General features: G+C 48.2%; 2 protein-coding genes across 3 annotated transcripts in view; both read right to left on the bottom strand.

Moving 5' to 3' along the window:
* Positions 1 to 22226, bottom strand: part of LOC307085091 (exostosin-1b-like) — a gene marked incomplete at its 5' end in the record, with an annotated part of 412390 nt that overhangs the window by 343174 nt on the left and 46990 nt on the right. The window lies entirely within an intron of this gene.
* On the bottom strand, positions 2814 to 7210 carry LOC307084940 (uncharacterized protein). Of its 2 annotated transcripts, none has more exons than XM_079749473.1 (2): positions 6862 to 7210; positions 2814 to 5683 (listed from the first exon to the last, which is right to left on the bottom strand). In XM_079749473.1, exon 2 carries the CDS (start codon positions 5676 to 5678, stop codon positions 3879 to 3881), a length of 1800 nt encoding a protein of 599 aa, XP_079605599.1. In that variant the 5' UTR covers positions 5679 to 5683; positions 6862 to 7210; the 3' UTR covers positions 2814 to 3878. The 2 variants fall into 2 exon arrangements, with proteins under 2 accessions (XP_079605599.1, XP_079605600.1); XM_079749474.1 differs by having other exon boundaries at positions 2814 to 5679.

Raw genomic sequence — 22226 nt, 5'->3', positions numbered from 1 at the left:
GAACACATTGTGAGGGGGCCGTGACAAGTGCCTTCTTCCATGACTTAATTAGTAAGGATGACAACTAGAAAACATGAAGGGTTGCGGGTTCAGCATTTGCATTTATGACTGCAGAGACTAGCAAGGAGTAGGGCCAGTCGCTTGTCTGCCAGTCCCTGCCCCGAGTCAAGGTCAGCTCTTTCTATTTTATGCTCTTCTATTCAGGGATAAGGGACTAGCAAGAACTCTTATTGTGTAGTTCTGATCCCTAGGCATTCGTTTGCACACACACACACACACACACACACACACACACACACACACACACACACACACACACACACACACACACACACACACACACACACACACACACAGAGCACTGCTGGCCTGCCAGAAGATGGATTTCCATTGGTTCTCTGTGCCAACATCCGCAGTGTAACTACATTTCGTGTTTGTTTTTTGTGTGGCGGCAAGCACACCCGATCTGTCTTTTCCTCCTGCTCTTTCTCAAACACACACACACACACACACACACACACACACACACACACACACACACACACACACACACACACACACACACACACACACACACACACACAGTGAACGCCAGCTATCAATATGTGCCAGAACGACGACACATCATCCATCGTCCAGGGTAGAGTGACGGTGGAACGGGCGCCAGATCATATCCTCCGCGGAACCGTCTGATTGTATTACATCGTAATCACGCCAGACTTCATCTTGATTTGAATTACCGGTGGCCGCTCCATAAAGCATCACTCGCCTTGTCGTCTGACTACAGTGTGTCGCTGCCGCAGCCCAGAGAACAGCGGCCGATATGAACCTAATAGCTCATTAACTGATTCATCTTCCGCAAACTTTGGCAAACGTCCGATCGCAGATGCTACAAAGTGGCGTGTGATTTATCAGAACTTTCGTTAAGGTCAAACGTTGGAAAATGCTACTTTCTCATCTGAGGGTTTTTCTTCGCAAACTTTGGCAAATGTCAGCTCGCAGTTGCCAATATACCATTTCAGCAAAACATCGGAGCGCAGATGAAAATGTTGGTTGCGCGTCTTCCTCTAAGTTTTGCAAATGACGGATCACTGATGCCGATATCAAACTTTAGCACTTCTTCCGATAACTTTGGCAAACGTCAGATCGAAGATGCCAATAACAGATTTAAGTGTGCTTCCTCAGACTTCAACAAATGTCGGATCGCAAAAACGATAAGCATCTTGGGGAAAGGGAAGGGAAATGTAGTGTACAGCATTGTTAAATAACAAGATCACGACGGGATGCAAAATCTTTCTCCCAATCAAGATACCCACAGGAAAGACTTTAACCATCGTACCCAGTTGCAGACGGCCCACAGCCCTAGACTGAGGGAGTGTGTGTGTATCTGAGCTTCTGTGGGCTGAAGGGTTCGGTAGGGGGATGGAATGTGAGGAGCACTTTGTCTCCACTGGTGTACACAGGACGTTGAGATTGGACATGTCTTCTGTTTAATGTTCACCACTGTTTAAAGTTGTGTGATATATAATATCTGACATATTTGAGAAAAACATTACAGTGGTAGCGACGGTCAGAGCGCTGTAGATGAATATCTTGGAAAACTCCAGAGATGTGGTCTGTCACGAGTTAGAGGAAAAAAAGAGAGAATGGACTGTGAAATGAAAAAAGAACGACTAAAACTGTAAACTCAGAGGGATGGCCTACATTACCCATGAGCCAGTTGCATCAACAGCATCTCTGTCGCTGCCCAGTATCTTCTCAAGTGAACTTGAGTTATTCTCAATTAAATGTAATATTCATATTCAATGTAACAGCGCTGTTTATGTTGGGTTATTTCAGTTTATATCAAATTCTGTGACGATGTAAACAACTCTAAAATTCTGTTGAAACTTTATCCTGTTGAAGAATTGCAGTAATTATTTGCATCTTTCCAGTTTAGGGAGAGGAAGGAGACCACACACTTGGAGCGAGTTAAACTAGACATTTAAACTGCTAACACGTTCAATTACATTGCAGCGATGAGACACGGCCCAAAGCGTGCTGCCTTCACACAGCCTGAGCAGCATCGGATGAAACAGCTCCGACACCACCGCCGCACATAAAACGATACTGACGAAACAGCGATGCAACCTTGCCTTTCCTTTCCACTCTCCCGTTCCGCCCGTCCTCTGGCTGGTTTTCAGTGCGACTGAATCACCGAACGGCGTCGTTTCAAATCCCCGGCCGACGCGTCGCCATCTGCCTCGGACGCAGCACGTCTTTCAAAGGCTGTTTCAGTTTTTATTCTTTCTTCTGCAAACGCACCAAGCAGGGCTGCGTTCCAATTACCGCCCTCACAGCTGTGGACGCTACCGAGCAAAATACCCGACAGCACACCGCTAACTAAAATTGACATTCAGCAGAAAATAGTAACTTTTTACTTTATATTTTTAGGATTTTTTAATTACATATTTAACTTTTAATATTCTACTAGGACGACATAATTTCCCAATCAAACTTGCGTAAAAAAAAAAATGCCCCGTCTTTTATTAAAGGTGTAGTGTGTAGGATTTAGTGGCATTTAGGGGTGAGGTTGCAGTTTACGACCAAATGAAGGAGGTTCCTTGCTAGATTTAGAAAGTGTATTTTGAAATTTAGTATGTAAAAGTAGATGTCATTGCATACAAGTAGCGACAAGTCCCCTCTAGCGCATGGGCTACTGTAGAAAGAGGGCGGCCGCTCACTATGTAGTTAATGCCTTAATAGGTCCATGGTCCGCACTCGTTCTAAGTTAATGTTTTTTATTTTCATGGAATTGTACACTACACGTTTATTATACTATATTTCTGCCAAGTCGAGCGATAAATGGAATTTAATCATCTGATTTATCGATAAACCTTATCTATTAAAAACATTGCAAAGGAATCAAGTTGTTGAATTTTATCATCTTGCAGATACAAACATAATTTAAAACCATTAAAATCAAATCAGTTTTAGACATTTCCAAAAGCCAATATATAGATTTGTAGTATTCTTGTTATCATCAAACTATTCTCACTCCTCTAAAGCAGACCAAGGCCTGATTAAAAAAAAAAGAACAGGTAACATATTTACAGTCACAGTTTAAAACAAACAAGAAATGATTCTGGTTAGCCAACAATTTCTCCCAATCAATTTCGCTCCTCCGAATATAAAGAAATATATTCTGTGTGTGTATATTAGAAATCATTGGCTGAGACTCACCTATGCTAATGATATAGCATACCGTTAGTAGATAGAGGAAGAAAAGGCAACTAGGCATCAAAGCATAACTCTGGTGTTGTTGAAATAAAACAGGATTTTAACACTTTTAAACACAGACAAACATCAGGTAACCTGTCGCCTCCATGATAAAAACCATACTATACAATTAATATCCATACACTTTATTCTCTTGCCTTGTAGGATGAGCAAAATCTAAACTCTACAAAGGAGTTGTGTTTCCTCCCGTTTGACTTCAACGCAACCCGCAATGATAATATACAGTCAAACGTTTGTTTGGCACCGTTTGGCTGTTTCCATGGAAGTAAAAGCATGAGGTGGGTCGTTCGCGTCGGTCAATCAATCTTGGTCCTGATCGTTCTGTACGAGCCAATTAACAAATTGACTTCAAAATATTATTATTCACAATATCCTCCTCTGTTAATATCCTGATCTGCTCCTCGTTAGGAAACAGAAACGGAAAACTGTCCGGGACACATCTTGACTCTTAGTCTCGGGGCCAAAAGGTCTTCCGACGCGCACAGTGACGTAGTCTTTCCCCCTCCCCATAACTTACAAAGTTAACTTTCGCTGGTCGAACCAGACGTCCGACACATCACAGCCCCCGTCCCGCGCCAAGCCCCCCCCCGGAACCAGTCCTACTGCGTCTCCGACTCGAAGGACACCTTCACCTCCTCCTCGCTCTCCGGCGAGGCGAAGTCGTGCTCGCTGGGCTCCAGCACGCGGAGGTTCGTCCGCACCGCCACCAGCCGCTCCAGCCGCTCCGACGCCACGCCCCCGGCCCCGCCCCCCCGCGCCTTGGCCTCCGCCAGCCGCGAGTGCAGCGCCTGGCACGCCGCCGTCGTGGGCGGGATCTGGAGGATGGCCGACGCCACCGCCGACAGCGGCTCCGACGAGCACAGCCCCTTCCACCAGGTGGAGGGCGACACGTGCTGGCAGGAGCTCCAGATGCCCCCCCCCTTCCACAGCCCCTCCTTGGCCGAGAAGCGGGCGAAGCTGGCCAGCACCTTGCCCTGGTCCAGGTGGAGGTGGTGCGAGATGTTGGAGATGACGAAGTAGGCGGAGTTGATCTGCTCGCCCGACAGCGTCTGCTGGCCCACGTGCTTGGGGTCCAGCATGTAGGCGGCAGCGTGGATGGGCTTGACGCAGAACTCCTGGCATCGGTCCAGCGCGGCCGCCACCGCCTTCTGCTCCCCGCCGTGCAGCACCGAGCTGGGCAGCGAGGCGCCCAGGTGGTAGCGCAGCTGGCCGAAGGTCTCCACCACGCCCGACAGCACGGCGTCCTCCCGCCGCGCGTGCTCGATGTAGTTCCCCACCAGCGACAGCAGGTTGCGGCTGCTGGCCACGCCCTTCCAGAAGGCGGCGTCCTGCAGCGAGGACCGCACCGCCGCCTCCACGTCCAGCGTCTGCGAGAGCGCCATCTCCTGCAGCGTGGCCTGGCCCTCCAGCAGCCCGTTGAACACGCCCACCGCGGCCGTCCAGTCGGCCCCGGGGCCCGCCGCCGCCAGGGGCGCCGAGAGCAGCGCCGCGGCCCCGCCCCTCATCTTGGAGCTCTGCCAGTGGCGGAACGTCTCGGCGAGCGCCGGCCGCTCGCGGACGTAGCGCGCCACCTGCTCGGCCCGCTGCCCCAGCGCCTTCAGCGACGGCTGCGTCGCCGTCTCGTCGAAGAGCCGGCGGAGGCCGAACGCCGTGCAGCCCACCGCCGACACGTGGGGGAAGGCCTCCTCCACCTGCGCCCACGCCGCCGCCATGTCGGGGGCGTCGTCCGTCACCACGGCGAAGACGCGCTGCGGCCCCACCTCGCCGATCACCGCCTTCAGCGCCTCGCCGATGCTCGCCCGCTCCTTCCGTGCCTCGCTCTTGTAGAAGAGCGGCAGCGGCGTGGAGACCACATAGCTGACGGCGCCCGCCTCGGCCCAGCCGCCGCTCACCACCGCCACGCAGTCCGCCTTGCCGATGGCGCGGCGCACCTGTCCCTGCACGCGCTCGTGCTCGCAGTCCAGCAGGTGCAGCGACATGGCCTGCCGCGTGGGCGGGCAGTACGCCGGCCGCAGCACGCCGAAGAAGCGGCGCCAGTACACGTTGTCCGTGAGCGAGAGCGGCGAGCCCGTGGCGTACACGGCGCGGGCCAGGCACTCGTCGGCGAAGGCCTGGCTGCCCTGGTCCACCGAGTCGATGAGGAACTGGCCGCCGCCGCCCGGCGTGGACGAGGGCAGGAAGGAGGAGGACGGGACGGGGATGGAGGCCGACGAGCTGCCGTCGGGCCCCGGCGACTGCTGGGAGAACACCGAGTACTCCTTGCACTTGTCCAGGTGCATCTGCATCTTGGTGGCGTTCTTGGAGTTGGTCTTGGAGCAGTAGTTGCACATGTAGGTCTCCCGGCCGTCCTTGATGGCGGGGGTGAAGTGCTTCCACACGCCCGACTGCAGCCGCGGCATCCTGCCTCCGCGGGGACCAATCGGGAACAGCGTTGTTGTTAGGATTTGTGTTTGCATGTTTTGCTATTGCTATGTAGTCTTGTCATTGTTATGTCATACATGTAGACGCTTTCGTCCAGGACACTCAATGTCGTGCCTCGCAACGCCTGCATGCTGTTCTAAAAGCACTGTAAATCACGGCCTCAGGTGTGCAAAGCCCCCCCCCCCCCCACACCCCCACACCCCTCTTACACACTTATTGTATGCTGTACGTCCTTGCACTGAAAGATAGTCCTTAGCATCATGTAGCACCTTACCCTAGCTATCTTTGTTGTATACAGGAATGGGTTGACCTAGCGATTGTTACTGCTTGGCACTTGTTTCTATGAACATCCTTACTGTACCGACAGAGACACAGTATATTGTTGTTTCTCTTTCTTCTGACAAATGTACTTATTAAGTCGCTTTGGATAAAAACGTCTGCTTAACGCCCTAAATGTAAATGTAAGTAGCTGATTGCTGTTAGAACCTGAACAATCTGTTTTATTAAAGGGCGCATTTTTATTTATACATTTTGAAAAATCCCTTCAAAGACAGGGGGAGTTACACATCTTCCTCAAGGAAGCCCAAAGGCTTTGGGTTCAAACCAGGAACCATTCGGCCCCACCAGATAAAATGTTTCATACGCTGTGAAGTGGAAGGGGTCTGTAAGGACAGTAAGGTTGTTGCACCAATACTACTCCAGTTCATTTATTTATGAACTTATCTTATATTGATGGCCTGAAGAGTTTGCCTAGAACTAATAAGAGTTTAAACCCACCAGTATTACCGTGTGTGTGTGTGTGTGTGTGTGTGTGTGTGTGTGTGTGTGTGTGTACGTGCGTGCGGGTGCGTGTATGTGTGTCTAAGTGTGCGTTTCCACCATTAATGTATACTGTGCCTTTTGGTTACATCCACACACACACACACACACACACACACACACAGGAATAGTTGTGGGTGTTATGGATACGCCTTGGGGGAGACAGGTTTGCATCAGGGCACTTTGCATCATCAACACACATCGTTCAGGTGGAAGTAGAGCTGTTCAAGCCTGTATCAAGCCTGCTGTGAAAGTATCACAGAGCACGAGAAGATCCCCAGCAGTCACCCAAGCCATCACAACAACAACAACAACACAGCAGCCATGAGATCCCACTCCTACCTCTAGAGATCCGCACCCCTCCTCTTCTTGGACTACAGACTCCCTGGTGAGGGATAAGGCGTTACGGCTGTGTCGTCCGTACGACCCGAGGGTGTCTAGCTCTAGATCCCCGTTAAGGTGGACCAGAGCACGGCTGATGGATGGTCAGAGAGCCGCCGATGGGCATCAAACCAAACACACATTAACCCAACCACAAGTGCGCTCAGCAAACTTTCCACCGCTCGTCGAGACATCTGGGGTTTCAAACCCATGAAATCCCTTTTTAGTAGCGTGTTTCCCGCATGATTTTAGAATATTAAACGCATTTTTGGTGGAGAAACTGGTGGAAAACTGCGCTGTTTTCCTTTTGTTTGGACGCTTCCTGTAAGCCCACCGTCGGCGTTGCCAGATTGGGACAGATTTCTCACCCAATCTGGCAACCCTATCTGTAGCGTGCCGTTCCATAGAACTAGGAATTGCAGCGCAAATCTGGCCCAATCTGGCAACGCTGCCCACCGTGTACTGTTCAGTACGGAAGCTCCGCTGGGCCAACGTGAAGTGGAAAATAGCGTGTTAATTTCTACGTACACATGTCTGATGTTGACATATTTTATTGACTAATGAATGCTAGCATTTTGATGACACAACATGCTAGATATATAATCCACAGGTATCACTGCAGTGTGTGTGTGTGTGTGCGTGTGTGTGTGTGTGTGTGTGTGTGTGTGTGTGTGTGTGTGTGTGTATGTGTCAGCACTAGCCTTTGTTGTGTTTTAACGAATGAATTGCCTATGGATTAACCTTTACCGATATGCCAAAACGCTCGTTAACCAAATGAATGTGATGTCACTGAGGCAAACTGGCAGGTGTTTAACCAGGGAATAAATTCTGATGAATTCAAATAAATATGACTCAATACTGGAATACCTTTAATGGAAAAACACTGAAAAATATGGTGACTACCCTTAATGTAGTCTTCAATGTGTTGCTTTATACATTTATTTTGCAATCCTTAACTTTTCCTATTGTTCCTGCTCCCAAAATAAGGGTTGCTAGTTCAAGCCCCGGCTCCTGCAAGCTGAGTGTCGAGGTGTCCCAGAGCGAGACATCTCACCGTGACTGCCCCCGACGAGCTGGCTGTCACCTTGCTTGACTGACACCGCTGTCGGTGTGTGAACGTGTGAATGAATCGGTGAATGTCAGACGATAATTATAAAGCGCTTTGAGTGGCCACTGGTTAGAAAACACTTTATAAATGCAGTCTATTTACCATTTACGTCTCAAGTATGACCGTGAAAATGCTTATGATATCCACTAATACTGTATGTACTTAAATATGAGAAGGAGAAGTAGTTATTTGGAATCAGGAGCCTGTGCTTTGCACCAGACGCTCCCAAACGCTGGGCATGGAGAAAGCTGCTGCGTGCCAGACCATAATAACCTCCACAGAAGCAGCTGAGTAGGAGGAGGTTGTCAGGATGGAATGGGGTGGGTGATATGAATGTTGGTTTTTTTTCCCCATCGCTGGTTTGGCTAGGTTCCATCTTCTCCTGGGTTCTTCTCCTCGGTCTCCTGGTTTGGTTCTAGGTCATAGCGTCTCATGTGTTCTTCCGGTCTGTTTCCTGGTGGTTCAAGTGTCTCCTGGGTTCCCATCACGCCTGTCATCTGGTTTGGCTAGGTTCTATCAACTCATCTGTCTCCTGGTTTGGTACTATCTTCTCCTGGGTTCTTCTCATCTGTCTACTGGTTTGGTTATTGCTTCTATCTTCTCCTGGTTCCCATCAAATCTTTCTCCTGGTTTGGTCCTATCTTTTCCTGGGTTCTTCGGGTCTGTCTCCTAGTTTGGCAAGGTTCTAGTTCCTCCTGGTTTGTCTCGTCTATCTCCTGTGTTTGCTAGGTTCTGTCTTCTCCTGGGTTCTTCCGGCCTGTTTCCTGGTGGTTCTAGTGTCTCCTGGGTTCCCATCTCGCCTGTCTCCTGTTTTGGCTGGGTTCTATCATCTCGTCTGTCGTTCTAGTTTCTCCTGGTTCTTCTTGTCTTGGCTTCTATCTTCTCCTGGTTCCCATACCATCTGTCTCCTGGTTTGGCTAGGTTCTATCATCTCGTCTGTCTAGTGGTTTGGCTAGGTTCTAGTTTCTCTTGGGTTCTTCTCATCTGTCTCCTAGTGTTTCTATCTTCTCCGCGGTTCTTATTGTCTGTCACCTGGTTTGGCTAGGTTCTATCATCTCGTCTCTCTCCTGGTGGTTCTAGTTTCTCCTGGTTCCCATCTCGTCTCTCTCCTAGTTGGCTAGGTTCTTCTCCTGGTCTATTTCTAGTTTCTAGTTTATCTTGGTTCCCATCTCGTCCGTCTCCTCGGCGGTCTGATCTTGACAGGACTTCCCAGAGGGGCGTTTGGAAAACGAGCCAATCAGGATCAGACGGTTGATGTCCGTTGAAACACTAAAGGGAGTTTTGAAATTCCAATCTTCTGAGATTTGGGGGTTGAGGGATTGAAGTGGGGAATGCTTTGAAGTTTAAAGTAAAGCAGATCCAGACTTATTGACACACTTATTATTTCAGTTAAGATGTAGCTGTGAGTCACAGAATAGTGGGTACTTTTAATGTGATAATACACTACTAATCTTTTTTCCAATGCCTACCACAGATTCGAGTTAAAGTTCTCAGAAATGCTTCGTATTCTGGGGAAATATCCCTTTTTTAAATGATCTGACAGAGACGTAATCCATTTAGTGGTAGCACTGGCCACACACTTAAATTCATGAAAGCCTTTCAATTATTCTGAAGAAAACAATTTGACTTGAAACATAAAATAGCTAAACCAAAAAAATCAAGGACACACTAAGGGGACAATTAAACATGTATTTATCGTTCAATCAAACTCTAGCCTCACACTTTTTGACATGCAATGACTTTCAATGAATCGTTTAAGATTTTAAACGTGGAGGAGGAAAATGCAACACTAACAGGGCATTATTAACGATGGCTGTATCTTTAAATATATGCTTGTCACTTGATTACATTTCCTATTTATTTAGGCCAAACTGGACCTGGAATCTAAAATTGGTTTCATGGGGCATCATGTTGATTTAACTCTGTATTTGGCCTCCTTTAGCGCTGACCCAAATTAGGCCCGGAGCGCTCCGACTTAAGAGGACAATTTGTTAGGAAACATGACATATTCACTGTACTCTTAGAAGTCTATTTTCAGTTTCATTAGGGCGACATTTCTCTCTCCTGCTCTTGTTCTCGGTCTGTTGATCTGCTTCTGTCTGTCTGTCTGTCTGTCTGTCTGTCTGTCTGTCTGTCTGTCTGTCTGTCTGTCTGTCTGTCTGTCTCTCTCTCTCTCTCTCTCTCTCTCTCTCTCTCTCTCTCTCTCTCTCTCTCTGTCCTCTGCTCTTTGATTGCCTGACAACACTGATGTGTTTGCTTCTGCTCACAATCTAATTAGTCCTTTATTATGTCGTAAAATCCCCCTTCGTTCTGTATGGTTTCCTCTCTCTCTCTCTCTCTCTCTCTCTCTCTCTCTCTCTCTCTCTCTCTCTCTCTCTCTCTCTCGCTGTCCCTCGTTGATGTTTCCATATTAACCCTGTTTGTAGTCATGAAGGATGTTTTCAAAGAAAGAAAGAAGAAATCTAAATGCTTAAAATACATTTAGAGTGCATCGGAAAATTAGAGAGGGAGAGAGTGCGAGAGAGGGAGAGAGAGAGAAAGAGACAGAGAGTGAGAGATAGAGACAGAGAGAGAGAGAGAGTCAGGAAGAGAGACAGAGCAAGAGAGAGAGAGTCAGAAAGAGAGAGACAGAGCGAGAGCGAGATAGAAAGAGAGAGATGGATACACCATTGAACTGAGTTAACTGTTCAGACAGCATTTGGACGTCACATCGTATATGCAGTACCGATACCCGCCAGGGGAAGCCACTGTGTCCAAGCATCCTCTTACCTCGGACAAGAACCCTAAAGCTTTGTCAGCTATTGAAACTATATGAACATTTCTGGTTCTTGTTTCCCACAATGCATTAGAAAGGTTTAAACTGCAGACATTCAATATACTGTTAAGTTAACTCCCATCATGGTTTCATATTTGTTGTGAATTCATGGTTCCTTATCGACTGCCTTTCCCTTCGTTCCAAATCAAAGTTGATTTAGGCCGCCCTTCATGTTCTTTATCAGTACAATAATAGCGATGAAGATTACAACCACATAATCAACTGGGATATTTATATTTCACAATCTCCTCCTGTCTCTCTCCATTTCCCCCCTACTCTCTGGTTCCCCCCTGCATCTTTCTCCATTGTAATCATCATCCACGTCATCATCCTCATTCTGCAACATCATCATCATCGTCATCATCATCATCATCATCATCATCATCGTCATCACGACCATCACAGTGAGGTCACTTTTATGATTTTAGCTGTCTTATCTGCTTGTCCTGGGCAAACAAGCAGGTGTGTGAGAGAGAGAGAGAGAGAGAGAGAGAGAGAGAGAGAGAGAGAGAGAGAGAGAGTCAGAGCGAGAGACATAGACAGAGAGAGGGAGATACAGAGAAAGAGAGAGTCAGAGACAGAGAGTGAGAGAGAGTCAGAGAAAGTGAAAGACTCTTTGAGTGAGAGACTGAGTGAGAGAGAAAGAGAGAAAGACTGCGAGTGAGTGAGAGAGAGAGTGAGAGACTGAGAGAGAGAGAGAGAGAGAGAGAGAGAGAGAGAGAGAGAGGTCCTATGAGTGAGAGACTGAGTGTCCCGCCGGCGCTAATAAACGTATTAACCACCGTGGCGTCAGCCTCGGTAGGCAGGCCTTCTAAAGCTCCCCCCCCTCCGTACGCACGTTTGTCTCGGTTTGGGAGGGGAAAATAATTCTATGTTTCGCGATTTCAGATCAGTCACTCTGTGTCTCTGTGTCTCTGTTTCTCTCTCTCTCTCTCTCTCTCTCTCTCTCTCTCTCTCTCTCTCTCTCTCTCTCTCTCTCTCTCTCTCTCTCTGTCTCTGTCTCTGTCTCTCTCTCTCTCTGTCTCTCTCTCTCTCTCTGAACTTGGGTTTGATTGTTGATGTATATAGCGTTTGGCAGTCTGATAAAGCACAAGAGCACAGAGTCGTTTTACTGGCTATAATAAACAGACGAAATATATAACCCTGTTCATGTTTGTTACCGCCCGCGTTGGAGTTCTGCTCTTCTGCATCAAACAACCCAACCGAAAGGACAGAAACGTTTTCTCAAAGAACTTAAAACGGCACATTTATATTTATAAATACACTCCAGAGAGGTGCGCACAACATGAAAGGTCGGCGAATCGACCGCACGCCCTCCTTGTTTCGTGGAGTCTGTGTTCCCCGAAGACGTATTGAGAGAAGAAGAATCAGCCGCTGCTCCACCGAGCAGTGGACGGCGCCCGCCTCCTCCAGCCGAGAGAGAGGGGGGGGGGCTTCACAGACATGTGAGGCACACACGCGTACATGACACACACTTGTGATGTTCTTTAATTACGTCTGAGTGTCGACTAATGACACTTGGTTCACACTTCTGCGTTCGGCCGTGATACAAACGTTTTAATACCCAGAGGGGTGGCGGGGTGTGTGTGTGTGTGTGTGTGTGTGTGTGTGTGGGGGGGGGGGGGGGGGTTATTGTGCGCTCAGCTTGAAGGTGTGAGACACGTCACTGGGAAAGTGACACATCACACGATGGAGAGCGTAGCCACAGTCCGCGGCGCAATGCTATTAGCCTCTGAGGAGCAAGAGGAAATCGGTCGGTTTATTTTGTACGAACAGAATAGAAAAGAGAAAGAAATTATGGATTATGGACCACAGTAGAATAAAACAGAGCAGAACTGAAAATACAATGACATGTGTTGTCGGGATAGTCTGGCTCGTGAGATAATATAGTAGTGCGGTTTTTAGGACGTTTGACTCCAAGAGAAAAGGATTCTGTGTTCGATTCCCAATGTCCACGGCCCACCTTCAGGCAAGATGAAATTATATACACTTTGGCTAAAAGTTGTCTGCTTATCCAAGTTATTTCGGATGCAATTCAGTAAGCAAAGGATTGAATTCAGGTGAGATCAGTAGCAGCTCTTCTGACGCATACAAGGGCACTGGGTTTCGTGGAGTTTTGTCAGTTTAGAGGGAGGAGGCCATTTTGGTGAACGCTGTGCCCCGCTGGTAAAACATACCTTTCCACTTTTAGAACGGCTGACCAACGCACTGATCCTTCTAACACAGCCCCCGGACGGACCAGGAGACTGGACAGACAGACTGACAAGACACGAAGCGTTGCCGCAGAGACAGCCGCCCCCAGAACCTCATCAAGTGCAGAGCTCATGTTAGGAAAGCAGGAAGTGATGTTGTTCGCCTCTCAAGCATCCACACGCTGCACTGGACGGCTGGAACAACAGAAACATAAAGGACCACATCAAAGAAAGTCAAGACTTCTAAAGATTTCTTTACCGTTCGGGGAAAAACACAATAGCTTACACTCATGATTGGATTTCTATTCATTACTCATTTAGGATTTCCTAACAATTGGGGGATTTGGGAGAAGATTTTGTGGAAGGTTTTGGGGATCTGGGGTTGAGTTGCTTCCTTCTCCAGGGGTTTAGGAAAGCAACTTGGGAGAGAAGCAGACGTGTGACACATTCCCGAGAAGTCAGGGGTTCAAACAGGACCTCAGGAGGGGGTGGGGTCAGATCACATGCCTCCAATCAGCCCTGTAATTGGCTGAAGGGGACAGATGATTTAGTTATATTACCGTTGAATGACTTCAATTAGCTGTGAAACTTTACAGGCATCCCAGGACACTGAAACAACTCGCTCAACAAACTCACAACCAAGCTGCTTCTGATGTATCTTGTGCACTAAACTCTGCACACATACTTATTAACAACGTCCTGTCTTTTTGGTTGATCTGACATCGTAAGTTTTCCGCAAGTATTTATATTTCTGACTAACTTTGACCCATAGGGTATTATGTGGGTATTATTATCGGTAGGTTTCAAACTAGACTAGACCTAACAAGAGTTGCTTAGACTACATTGGCTAGACTGGACTAGGCTACACTAGACAATTATAGACAAACTAGGTATAACTAGACTAGACAAGACCAGATTAGACTAAACAAGACTAGACTTAACTAAACTGAGCTAGGCTATAGTAAACCAGGCCAGACCAGACTACACAAGACCGAACTAGACTAAGCAAGAATAGACTCAACTAAACTAAACTAGACTAGAACTACAGAATCTTCCAGGTGAGGCTTGTACGAATGGTGTTCACCAACTCATTGTTCTACAGCTCAGTATTTATGGAGCCTGAATCTTAACGGGTGGAACGTTCCATAGTAGATAATAAGGTCAGCTTCAAAAGGTCAGCACACACGCACGCACACACGCATGCACGCACACACACAAACACACACGCACACACACACACTTGCACATGGACACACATGCACACACACGCACATAAACGCACACACACAAGACCCTTTAGGTCAAACTATTACTGTGACATTCAGCACTTCAGTCAGAAATCCAGTGGTTTTAATTTCAAACCCAAAAATGAATCATGTTTTGCCATAAGAGGTGTTCAGACTGACCAACCGAAAGCCAGGTCTCTGGCCCAGCCTGTAGCGCAATTCCTAAGAGGGAATCATTCCCCATTATCTATCCATTCCTGTTCCTCTCTGACCTTTGATGGAACCGGAACCCATGAGCGCCGAAGAGACTCCGGGATTCAAACCTCAGCTCAGTCACATCCCCGGGGCAGAACATCCATCACCTCCACCTCCACCTCCACCCGTGGAGTAAGTTGTGTCCCTGACTCCACCACCTCCCCCTGCTCCCAGCGTGTGGCTTTGTTCAGGTTTCAGGGGACTTGATACATTTCATTGGAAACGCGGTCGAAAGCCCCGCATCTGGTTTCAGATCACAGATTAACATGTCGTTTTTGGAATAGTATACTTTAGAATCAAATGTCAAGTCACAGCTGACGGTGTATCGTTAGGAAGTCATATCTCGGCAAGCAAAGCTATTTGCGCCTACAACTAATGGCTCAGTAGTTCCTTTCCGATTTTTATTGAAACTGTGCAGCATGAGGGACATTCTGTTCTGAAGGTTTTACATTGACATTCACATTTAAGACATTGAGCAGACGCTTTTATCGAAAGCGACTTAGAATAAGTACATTTGTCAGAATTAAGAGAAACAACACTATATAGATTGTGATGAAACTCTAGAACTTCGGTTTAATCGAGCGAATTCTCCGTAACTTTATATTCATGTTTTGGTTTTTCCTTAAAGCCTTCCGTCTCCGACCGACCCCGGCCGCAATCAGCGTCCGACGGCTGAGCGAGAGTTCGAGCGTTTCACACCGTCATCGGACTCTCTGACGCACTCCGCTCAGTGATCGATGTTCGGAAAGTGGACGAGTACCGCCGTCGCTGTAGGTAAACACGGCGCCGGCTGAATAAATCGGAATTAAATCCATGAGAAGTGGCCTGTGCCTTCGCACATCTCCCCCAGGCTGCGGAGGGGATGTATTAGAGGTTCAGTCTGAGAGAACATTAATATCCAACTGGGAATGGGTTCATGAAGATTAACGTCAATGTGTGAATTGGCAGCAGTGGTGGCGTGTTTGTGTGTGTGTGTGTGTGTGTGTGTGTTTAATTTGCTTGAGTATTAGGTTGATGAATGTATTGTGCGTGTGTGTGTGTGTATGACTGACTGACTATGTATGTGTGTCTGTGTGTCTGTGTGTTTTATTTTCTTCAGCATTAGATTGATGGATGCATTGTGTGTGAGTGAGTGAGTGAGTGAGTGAGTGAGTGAGTGAGTGAGTGAGTGAGTGAGTGAGTGAGTGAAAGGGCGAGAGATAGAGAGAGAGGTGTGTGTGTGTGTGCATGGAGGATGGATGTGTGTGTGTGTGTGTGTGTGTGTGTGTGTGTGGGTTTGTCTGTGTGAGAGACAGTGTATGTGTGTTTGTGTGTGTGTGTGTGTGTGTGTGTGTGTGTGCTTGCGTGCATGCGTGCTTGCATTCGTGCGTTTGTGTGTGTGTGTGTGTGTGTGTGTGTGTGTGTGTGTGTGTGTGTGTGTGTGTGTCACGGGGCTGTGTGTGGTCGCTGATTCCGAGCACGTTGTCCGGTCAGTTCTCGTATCTGTGAGTGCTAATCAAGGCCGACATGTGCAACAGAAGGCCTGATTCCCTCACTCTACAGTTAAAACACGCTCCTGAGAGCTGTCTGCTTTCATTCATTAAAAGGACGAGAACTAATGGGAAATATTTCCTCTCCATTAGCGTCTCATGACGGAGGGGGAGACGTGTGTCTCTAAAAGGAAAGCCAGACCGTAAACCACTTAAACGTGAGGATAAGTGATGCAGTGGGTTGCCGAGTTTGATAACGACTGATCCAGCTCCATACCGGCACCTAAACTTACAGAGTTCAAATGCGTAGGATGAGACTTAAAAATGGACTCAAATTGGCCTCTATGGGTTAAACACACTCGATGGCAGGAGTAACCTCTTGCTGGCTGGGTTGTTGCGAGAGGGAGTGTGTTTGTAGATGTGTGTGTGTGTGTGTGTGTGTGTCTGCAGGTGTGTATGTGCGCTGGTGTGTGTGTGTGTTTGTGTTTGTGTGCACAGTTGTTGTGTATGTGTGTGTGTGCACAGGTGTGTGTGTGTGTGGGTGTGTGAAAGAGTGAGTAAGTGTGTGCCTGTGTGAGTGTATGTGTGTGTGTGTGTGTGTGTGTGTGTGTGTGTGTGTGTGTGTGTGAGTTAGTGAGTGAATGAGTGTGTTTGTGTGTGTGTTTGTGTGTGTGTGTAGCAGCAACCTTGGTGACAGGCCGGCCAGTGAGTGAGGGTTAGTGAGGGTGAGGGTTGAAATTAACCAATCAGAGACCAGGGGCTGATTAGGTCGCAATGTTGGAACATAGCCAGGGGGCGAAAATGTGCTGTTCACTCACACACACACACACCCCTCACACACACACACACACACACACACACACATCAGTTAAGTGTAAAGAGGAGCGACAAACCTACCAAAGTTCTCACATGTAACACCCCTCTTCCGAGACCTCCACTGGCTCCCTGTAATAGCTTGCATCAGATTCAAGATGATGGTACTGGCATACAAGGCAGTCGATGGAACTGCCCCTGCCTACCTCCAAGCATTAGTAAAGCCACACACCCAAGCTCGATACCTCCGCTCAACTACCTCAGCTGGACGTCTGGTACCGCCATCGCTAAGAGCAAGCAAAGGTCGATCAGCGAAGCCACAACTTTTCTCTGTTTTGGGACCTCAGTGGTGGAACGAGCTCCCTACCGATGTCAGGACCTCAGAGTCGCTCACCAGCTTCCGCAAAAGACTCAAACCTCACCTGTTCAGAGTTCACCTGGACTCTGCATAGAAACCAATGCACAGCCACCATTGAATGTTGTACGTCCTGGCACTTGTACATTGCACTTATTCAAGGTACTTAATTGTGTAGCATCTACAGTAGCTGGTATCATTGCTTTACACGGGGAATGTGTTAGCCTAGCGATTTTAATACTTGCACTTGTTCTATGAACATCTTTACTGTTCCGACAGCGATATATTGTTTCACTTCTTATGACAAATGTACTTATTGTAACAAATGCACTTATTGTAAGTCGCTTTGGATAAAAGCGTCTGCTAAATGCCCTAAATGTGAATGTAAATGTAAACCAAACGTCTTCTGAATGATCACATGGAATCAAAGCCAGAGAGCGATAAAGAACCAAGACAAACACATACACAAACACACGTTCAAACTCTCACACCCACGCACAATCTCTCAAACACACACACAAAAAACATACACACTCACACTCTTACAAACGCACACAGTCTCTCTCTCTGTGTCTCTGTCTCTCTCTCTCTCTCTCTCTTTCACACACACACACACACACACACACACACACACACACAAACACACACACACACCACACACACACACACACACAACTCTGTTCACACTCTCACACTCTCATATGTATGTCATCATGACCATTGAGGAAGCCATCTTTTTCTCATTTTCTCAACCCTTAGGTTGTGTACTCCGGTGGGGGCGGCTTAAGGTCTGCTCCTCTCTGCTCATTGATTGCCCTTTATTTATACTTTATTACCCAATTGGATTTCAAGCGGGTTTGCACTTTGAAGTGTTTCTTCCACTTCAGTTCCTGACAGATGTTTTTGCTAGACGCAGAACAGACGACCAAACACAAATGGGGGAAGTCTGTGAAAAATGCAACCCTTTTACGGCCCGTCCTATGAATACACCCAAATTAGCGGTCACTCTGTTCGCAACACAAGCTTGTCCAAACATGTAGCGCACACTGCGCGGTAAAACATTTTTCTGTTAGCATAGCATAACTGATGTAAGCTACGTGGTTTTCGTTTTGGTTAGCTTGCGTGATCCGTCAATGCTCTGTGCTTCAGAGGTCCCGTATCCAACATAAACAATCCTGTAGCTAGCGCCGTTACCACAGCCCAAACAACCTACGATACCCTAGCATCGAACTCTAAATACTATGGAGAGACATCGGCCAATCAGAGCAGAGTATTTCTGACAAATTGGGAACCCAATGTCAGTTACAATTAGCGTGGTTTGTCGGGAAAGGTACCTTAGCACCAAACCGATCAAGAGCTTGCGAGAAGACGGGCGAGAATGAGCAAAACTTAAGAGAAAACAGAAGAAAATCAAAGTCGTTTGGAGAACAGCTATTTAGCTGGCAGCGCGCTGGACTGAGATTGGCTCCGACCGGGAGATTAGCGCGTGTTTAAATTCATCTGGAGCCTCAGCCCGGGGGTCATTAAAATGTTTGGCAGAGGTCTGCTTTTATGTGCTGGAGAGAGAGAGGGAGAGAGAGGGAGAGGGTGGGGGGGGGGGGGGGGGGAGGGAAGGGAGAGAGAGAGGGGGGGGCGGAGGAGGAGAGAGAGAAAGAGCGGGGGAGGGAGAGAGATAGAGGAGAGAGAGGGGGGGGAGAGAGACATGAGAAAGAGGAGGGAGAGGGAGGAGAGGAAGAGAGAGGGAGAGGGAGAGAGAGAGTGAAACAGAGAGAGGGAGAGGAGGAGAAGGGGGGAAAGGGAGGGTGAAAGATAGCAAGAGCTAGCCAGGAGAGGGGGAGAGATATAGAGAAAGAGAGGGAGGAGGAGGTGGGAGAGGGAGAGAGAGAGAGTGAGAGAGAGAGAGTGAGAGAGAGAGAGAGAGAGAGAGAGAGAGCAAGAGGAGGCAGATTGCAATCAGAGAGCGAGAGGGGAACCACCAGCCTCCCCCCCCTCCCGCTCACCTCACCAGACGATGCTATCCTCCCGGAGAGAACAGGTCTGTCCTGGAGGTCTGTCTGAAAGGTGGCCATCGACCTGAACCCTCTATATCCCCCACCCCTCTCTCTCTCTCTCTCTCTCTCTCTCTCTCTCTCTCGCAGCGGGGAGTAATGTGTGTGCGGGGCCAGGATGAAGGAGCGGTGTGTCTCTGAACTCCGGAAGCGTCTCGCCTGCGTTGTCATGGTCTGATGTGATGTTTCGGTCCCCTTCCCTCTCCACTGAGGTGCATTATGGGTAGCGGGCCGCATGCCAACCAGACTCCACATATGACCTCTATAGCTCCAGTTTCTCCTGAATACACACACACACACACACACACAAACAGAGACACACAAACACACACACACACACACAAAAACACACAAAAACAAACATACACATGCACAAACAAAAACACACAGACACACACACACACTAACAAAATCACACAAAAATCACACACACAGACACACACACACAAAATGTGGAGAGCGAACCACCACATTTTGTGTGTGTGTGTGTGTGTGTGTTTTTCACTCCTTACCGGCCCCCTTCGCTCTCTCTCTCTCCCTCTCTCTCTCTCTCGCTCCTTACCGGCCCCCTTCTCTCTCTCTCTCTCTCTCTCTCCTTACCGGCCCCCTTCTCTCTCTCTCTCTCTCTCTCTCTCTCTCTCTCTCTCTCCTCACGGCCCCCTTCTCTCCCTCTACCCCCCACCTCTCTCCTCTCGTTCTCACAGTGCTGTGAGGACCGGGCTCTGGCAGACTGAACAAGAGTCCGCCTTGTGAGGCCTGTTTGCTCGGCGAGGTGTTTTCACACACACTCGTGTTTCACAGCCTGGCCCTGCCCCGTCACACTCTCCTGAGTGTGTTTGTGTGTGGGTGTGTGTGTGTGTGTGTGTGTGTGTGTGTGTGTGTGTGTGTGTGTGTGTGTGTGTGTGTGTGTGTGTGTGTGTGTGTGTGTGTGCGTTCACGGATACCATGAACTCTGGCCAGGCATGTGAATTCATCTAAACGGCCCGCACTTATGTCAACCAGCGGGAGTGCTAACTAGCTAGCAATTCGCTAACTATATACATGCATGGATATCTAATGTGTGTCCCACACACACACAAACACACACACAGAAAACACACACACACACACACACACACACAGAAAAACACACACACACACACACACATACACAAACACGTCAGTGTTTATGTTGCCACGGTGTGGGGGGTTGTTTGTGTTCACAGCGCGGCGCTATGCTAGCTTGTGCATTATGGCCTCGTTGCTCGGGGCGATGCCTATCTAAAGCCACGCCGCCGCCGGCCGCCCACTTCCTGTTTACTGAACAAACAAACGGGGAACGCGCGGCCGGCGCGCCTTGTTTTGACACGCCGCCGACGGGCGGAATGTTCTCCGAACGCCGTTCCCCTCGGAGGGAGGACCTGGGACTGAAACGGGGAAACGCAACCAGACACTGGCTTTAGTACACACACACACACACACACTCACACACACACATACACAAACGCACACATACACACGCATGCACGCAGACATACACACACACATACGCACACACACACACACACAAACACACACACACACACATACGCACACACACACACGTAGACGCAGCTAGCATCTAACGGAAACACACATACACACACACACACACAAAAACACTCACACACACACAGACACACCCACACACAACCGCACCCACACATACACACACACACATGTAGACGCAAACTAGCATCTGACGGGAACACAAACAAGTTCAAGATGGCGTGTAAGATCAAAACCCACTTTTTAACAAGGACATAAGAAGACAGACCCTCCTTGTCACCGATCAAACTGTGTGTCTGTGTGTGTGTGTGTGTGTGTGTGTGTGTGTGTGTGTGTGTATGCGTGTGCTTTCTCAGGAATATGGGATTCATCAACACCATCCACGGCTGGGAGCGTCGACTCAGCACGCTTTCGCCCTTAAACGTTTCCTAAGAGGATCCAGCTCCCAGATCATGATAGAGTAATATATCACAGGGAACCCGCATCACAACAGAGAGATAAACATCAGACGTGTGGGACTGAAGCAAAGAGGACATCTGAGAGGGGTTAGCGGCCGGTGAAGACTCCTGGTGGATCATGCTAGCTGTTATAACGTTGATGTGTCACTCTCTCTTCAGTCTGCACATGCTCAGTAGGCGACAAGGACCCCCTTCACCAAACAGCACGTCTGCCTGACAAAGATATCTACCTGCTGTCTCTGTCTCTCTCGCTCTCTCTCTCTCTCTCTCTCTCTCTCCCTCCCCCCTCCTCCTTTCTCTTTCTCCCTCAAGAATGCCCTCAGGTCTACTTCGAACATTGGGTATCGAACACAGAACCTTTCAGCCGGGAGTCAAACTGGAGACACTAGACCCTCCTGTATTCCATATCCTATAATCTTGGCTGCATGCAACACATTTCATTTCGGTACATTTTCACTTGGAAATCGCTGAGTTCGGCATGTTTCTACATCATAAACTCACTCATGTTTATCCCTCATATATACTTAGAGAGACTGTTTACCGCTACAGTCAAGTGTGTTTAATATACAGAGACGGGGAACTGACATGATATTACCGACAGCCAATCACAGCACAGATCCGAGAGGTGGTGTTCGTCTGCCCTTTGATGACTAGGCTGTGTTTAGGTATGGCAAATGATCTGTGTTTAAATATGACATGAAACATTATCTGTGTGTTAAGTACCGCCGATTATTTATGTTTTCCATCCTCTTGAGGCTTCGAGGGGGAAATGGCGACCACAAATTGCCATAAACAATTTCCACCGACTTGTACGTATCCCAGCATGCACCAGGAGACAGTGCGAAGGGGAGAAGAAGAGAGCCCTCGCTTGCTCTGCATTCAAAAGAAAAGATGGAGGTTGAAATGACTCGACACTGGAAGCGCTCAATAACTTCCTCTCACCCCGAATGAACCCAGACACAGAACATTATACATAACAACGTATTCATCTTTAGTAAATCAAATGTGAACTGATATGATTGGACTGCATGGGTCATGTGCCATATCGAAGCAATGAACC

The sequence above is a fragment of the Pollachius pollachius genome (assembly GCF_949987615.1).
Source record: "Pollachius pollachius genome assembly, chromosome: 13".
NCBI lineage: Eukaryota > Metazoa > Chordata > Actinopteri > Gadiformes > Gadidae > Pollachius > Pollachius pollachius.
The sequence above is the reverse complement of the archived record's forward strand: the minus strand, read 5'-3'. Positions and strand labels throughout refer to the sequence as shown.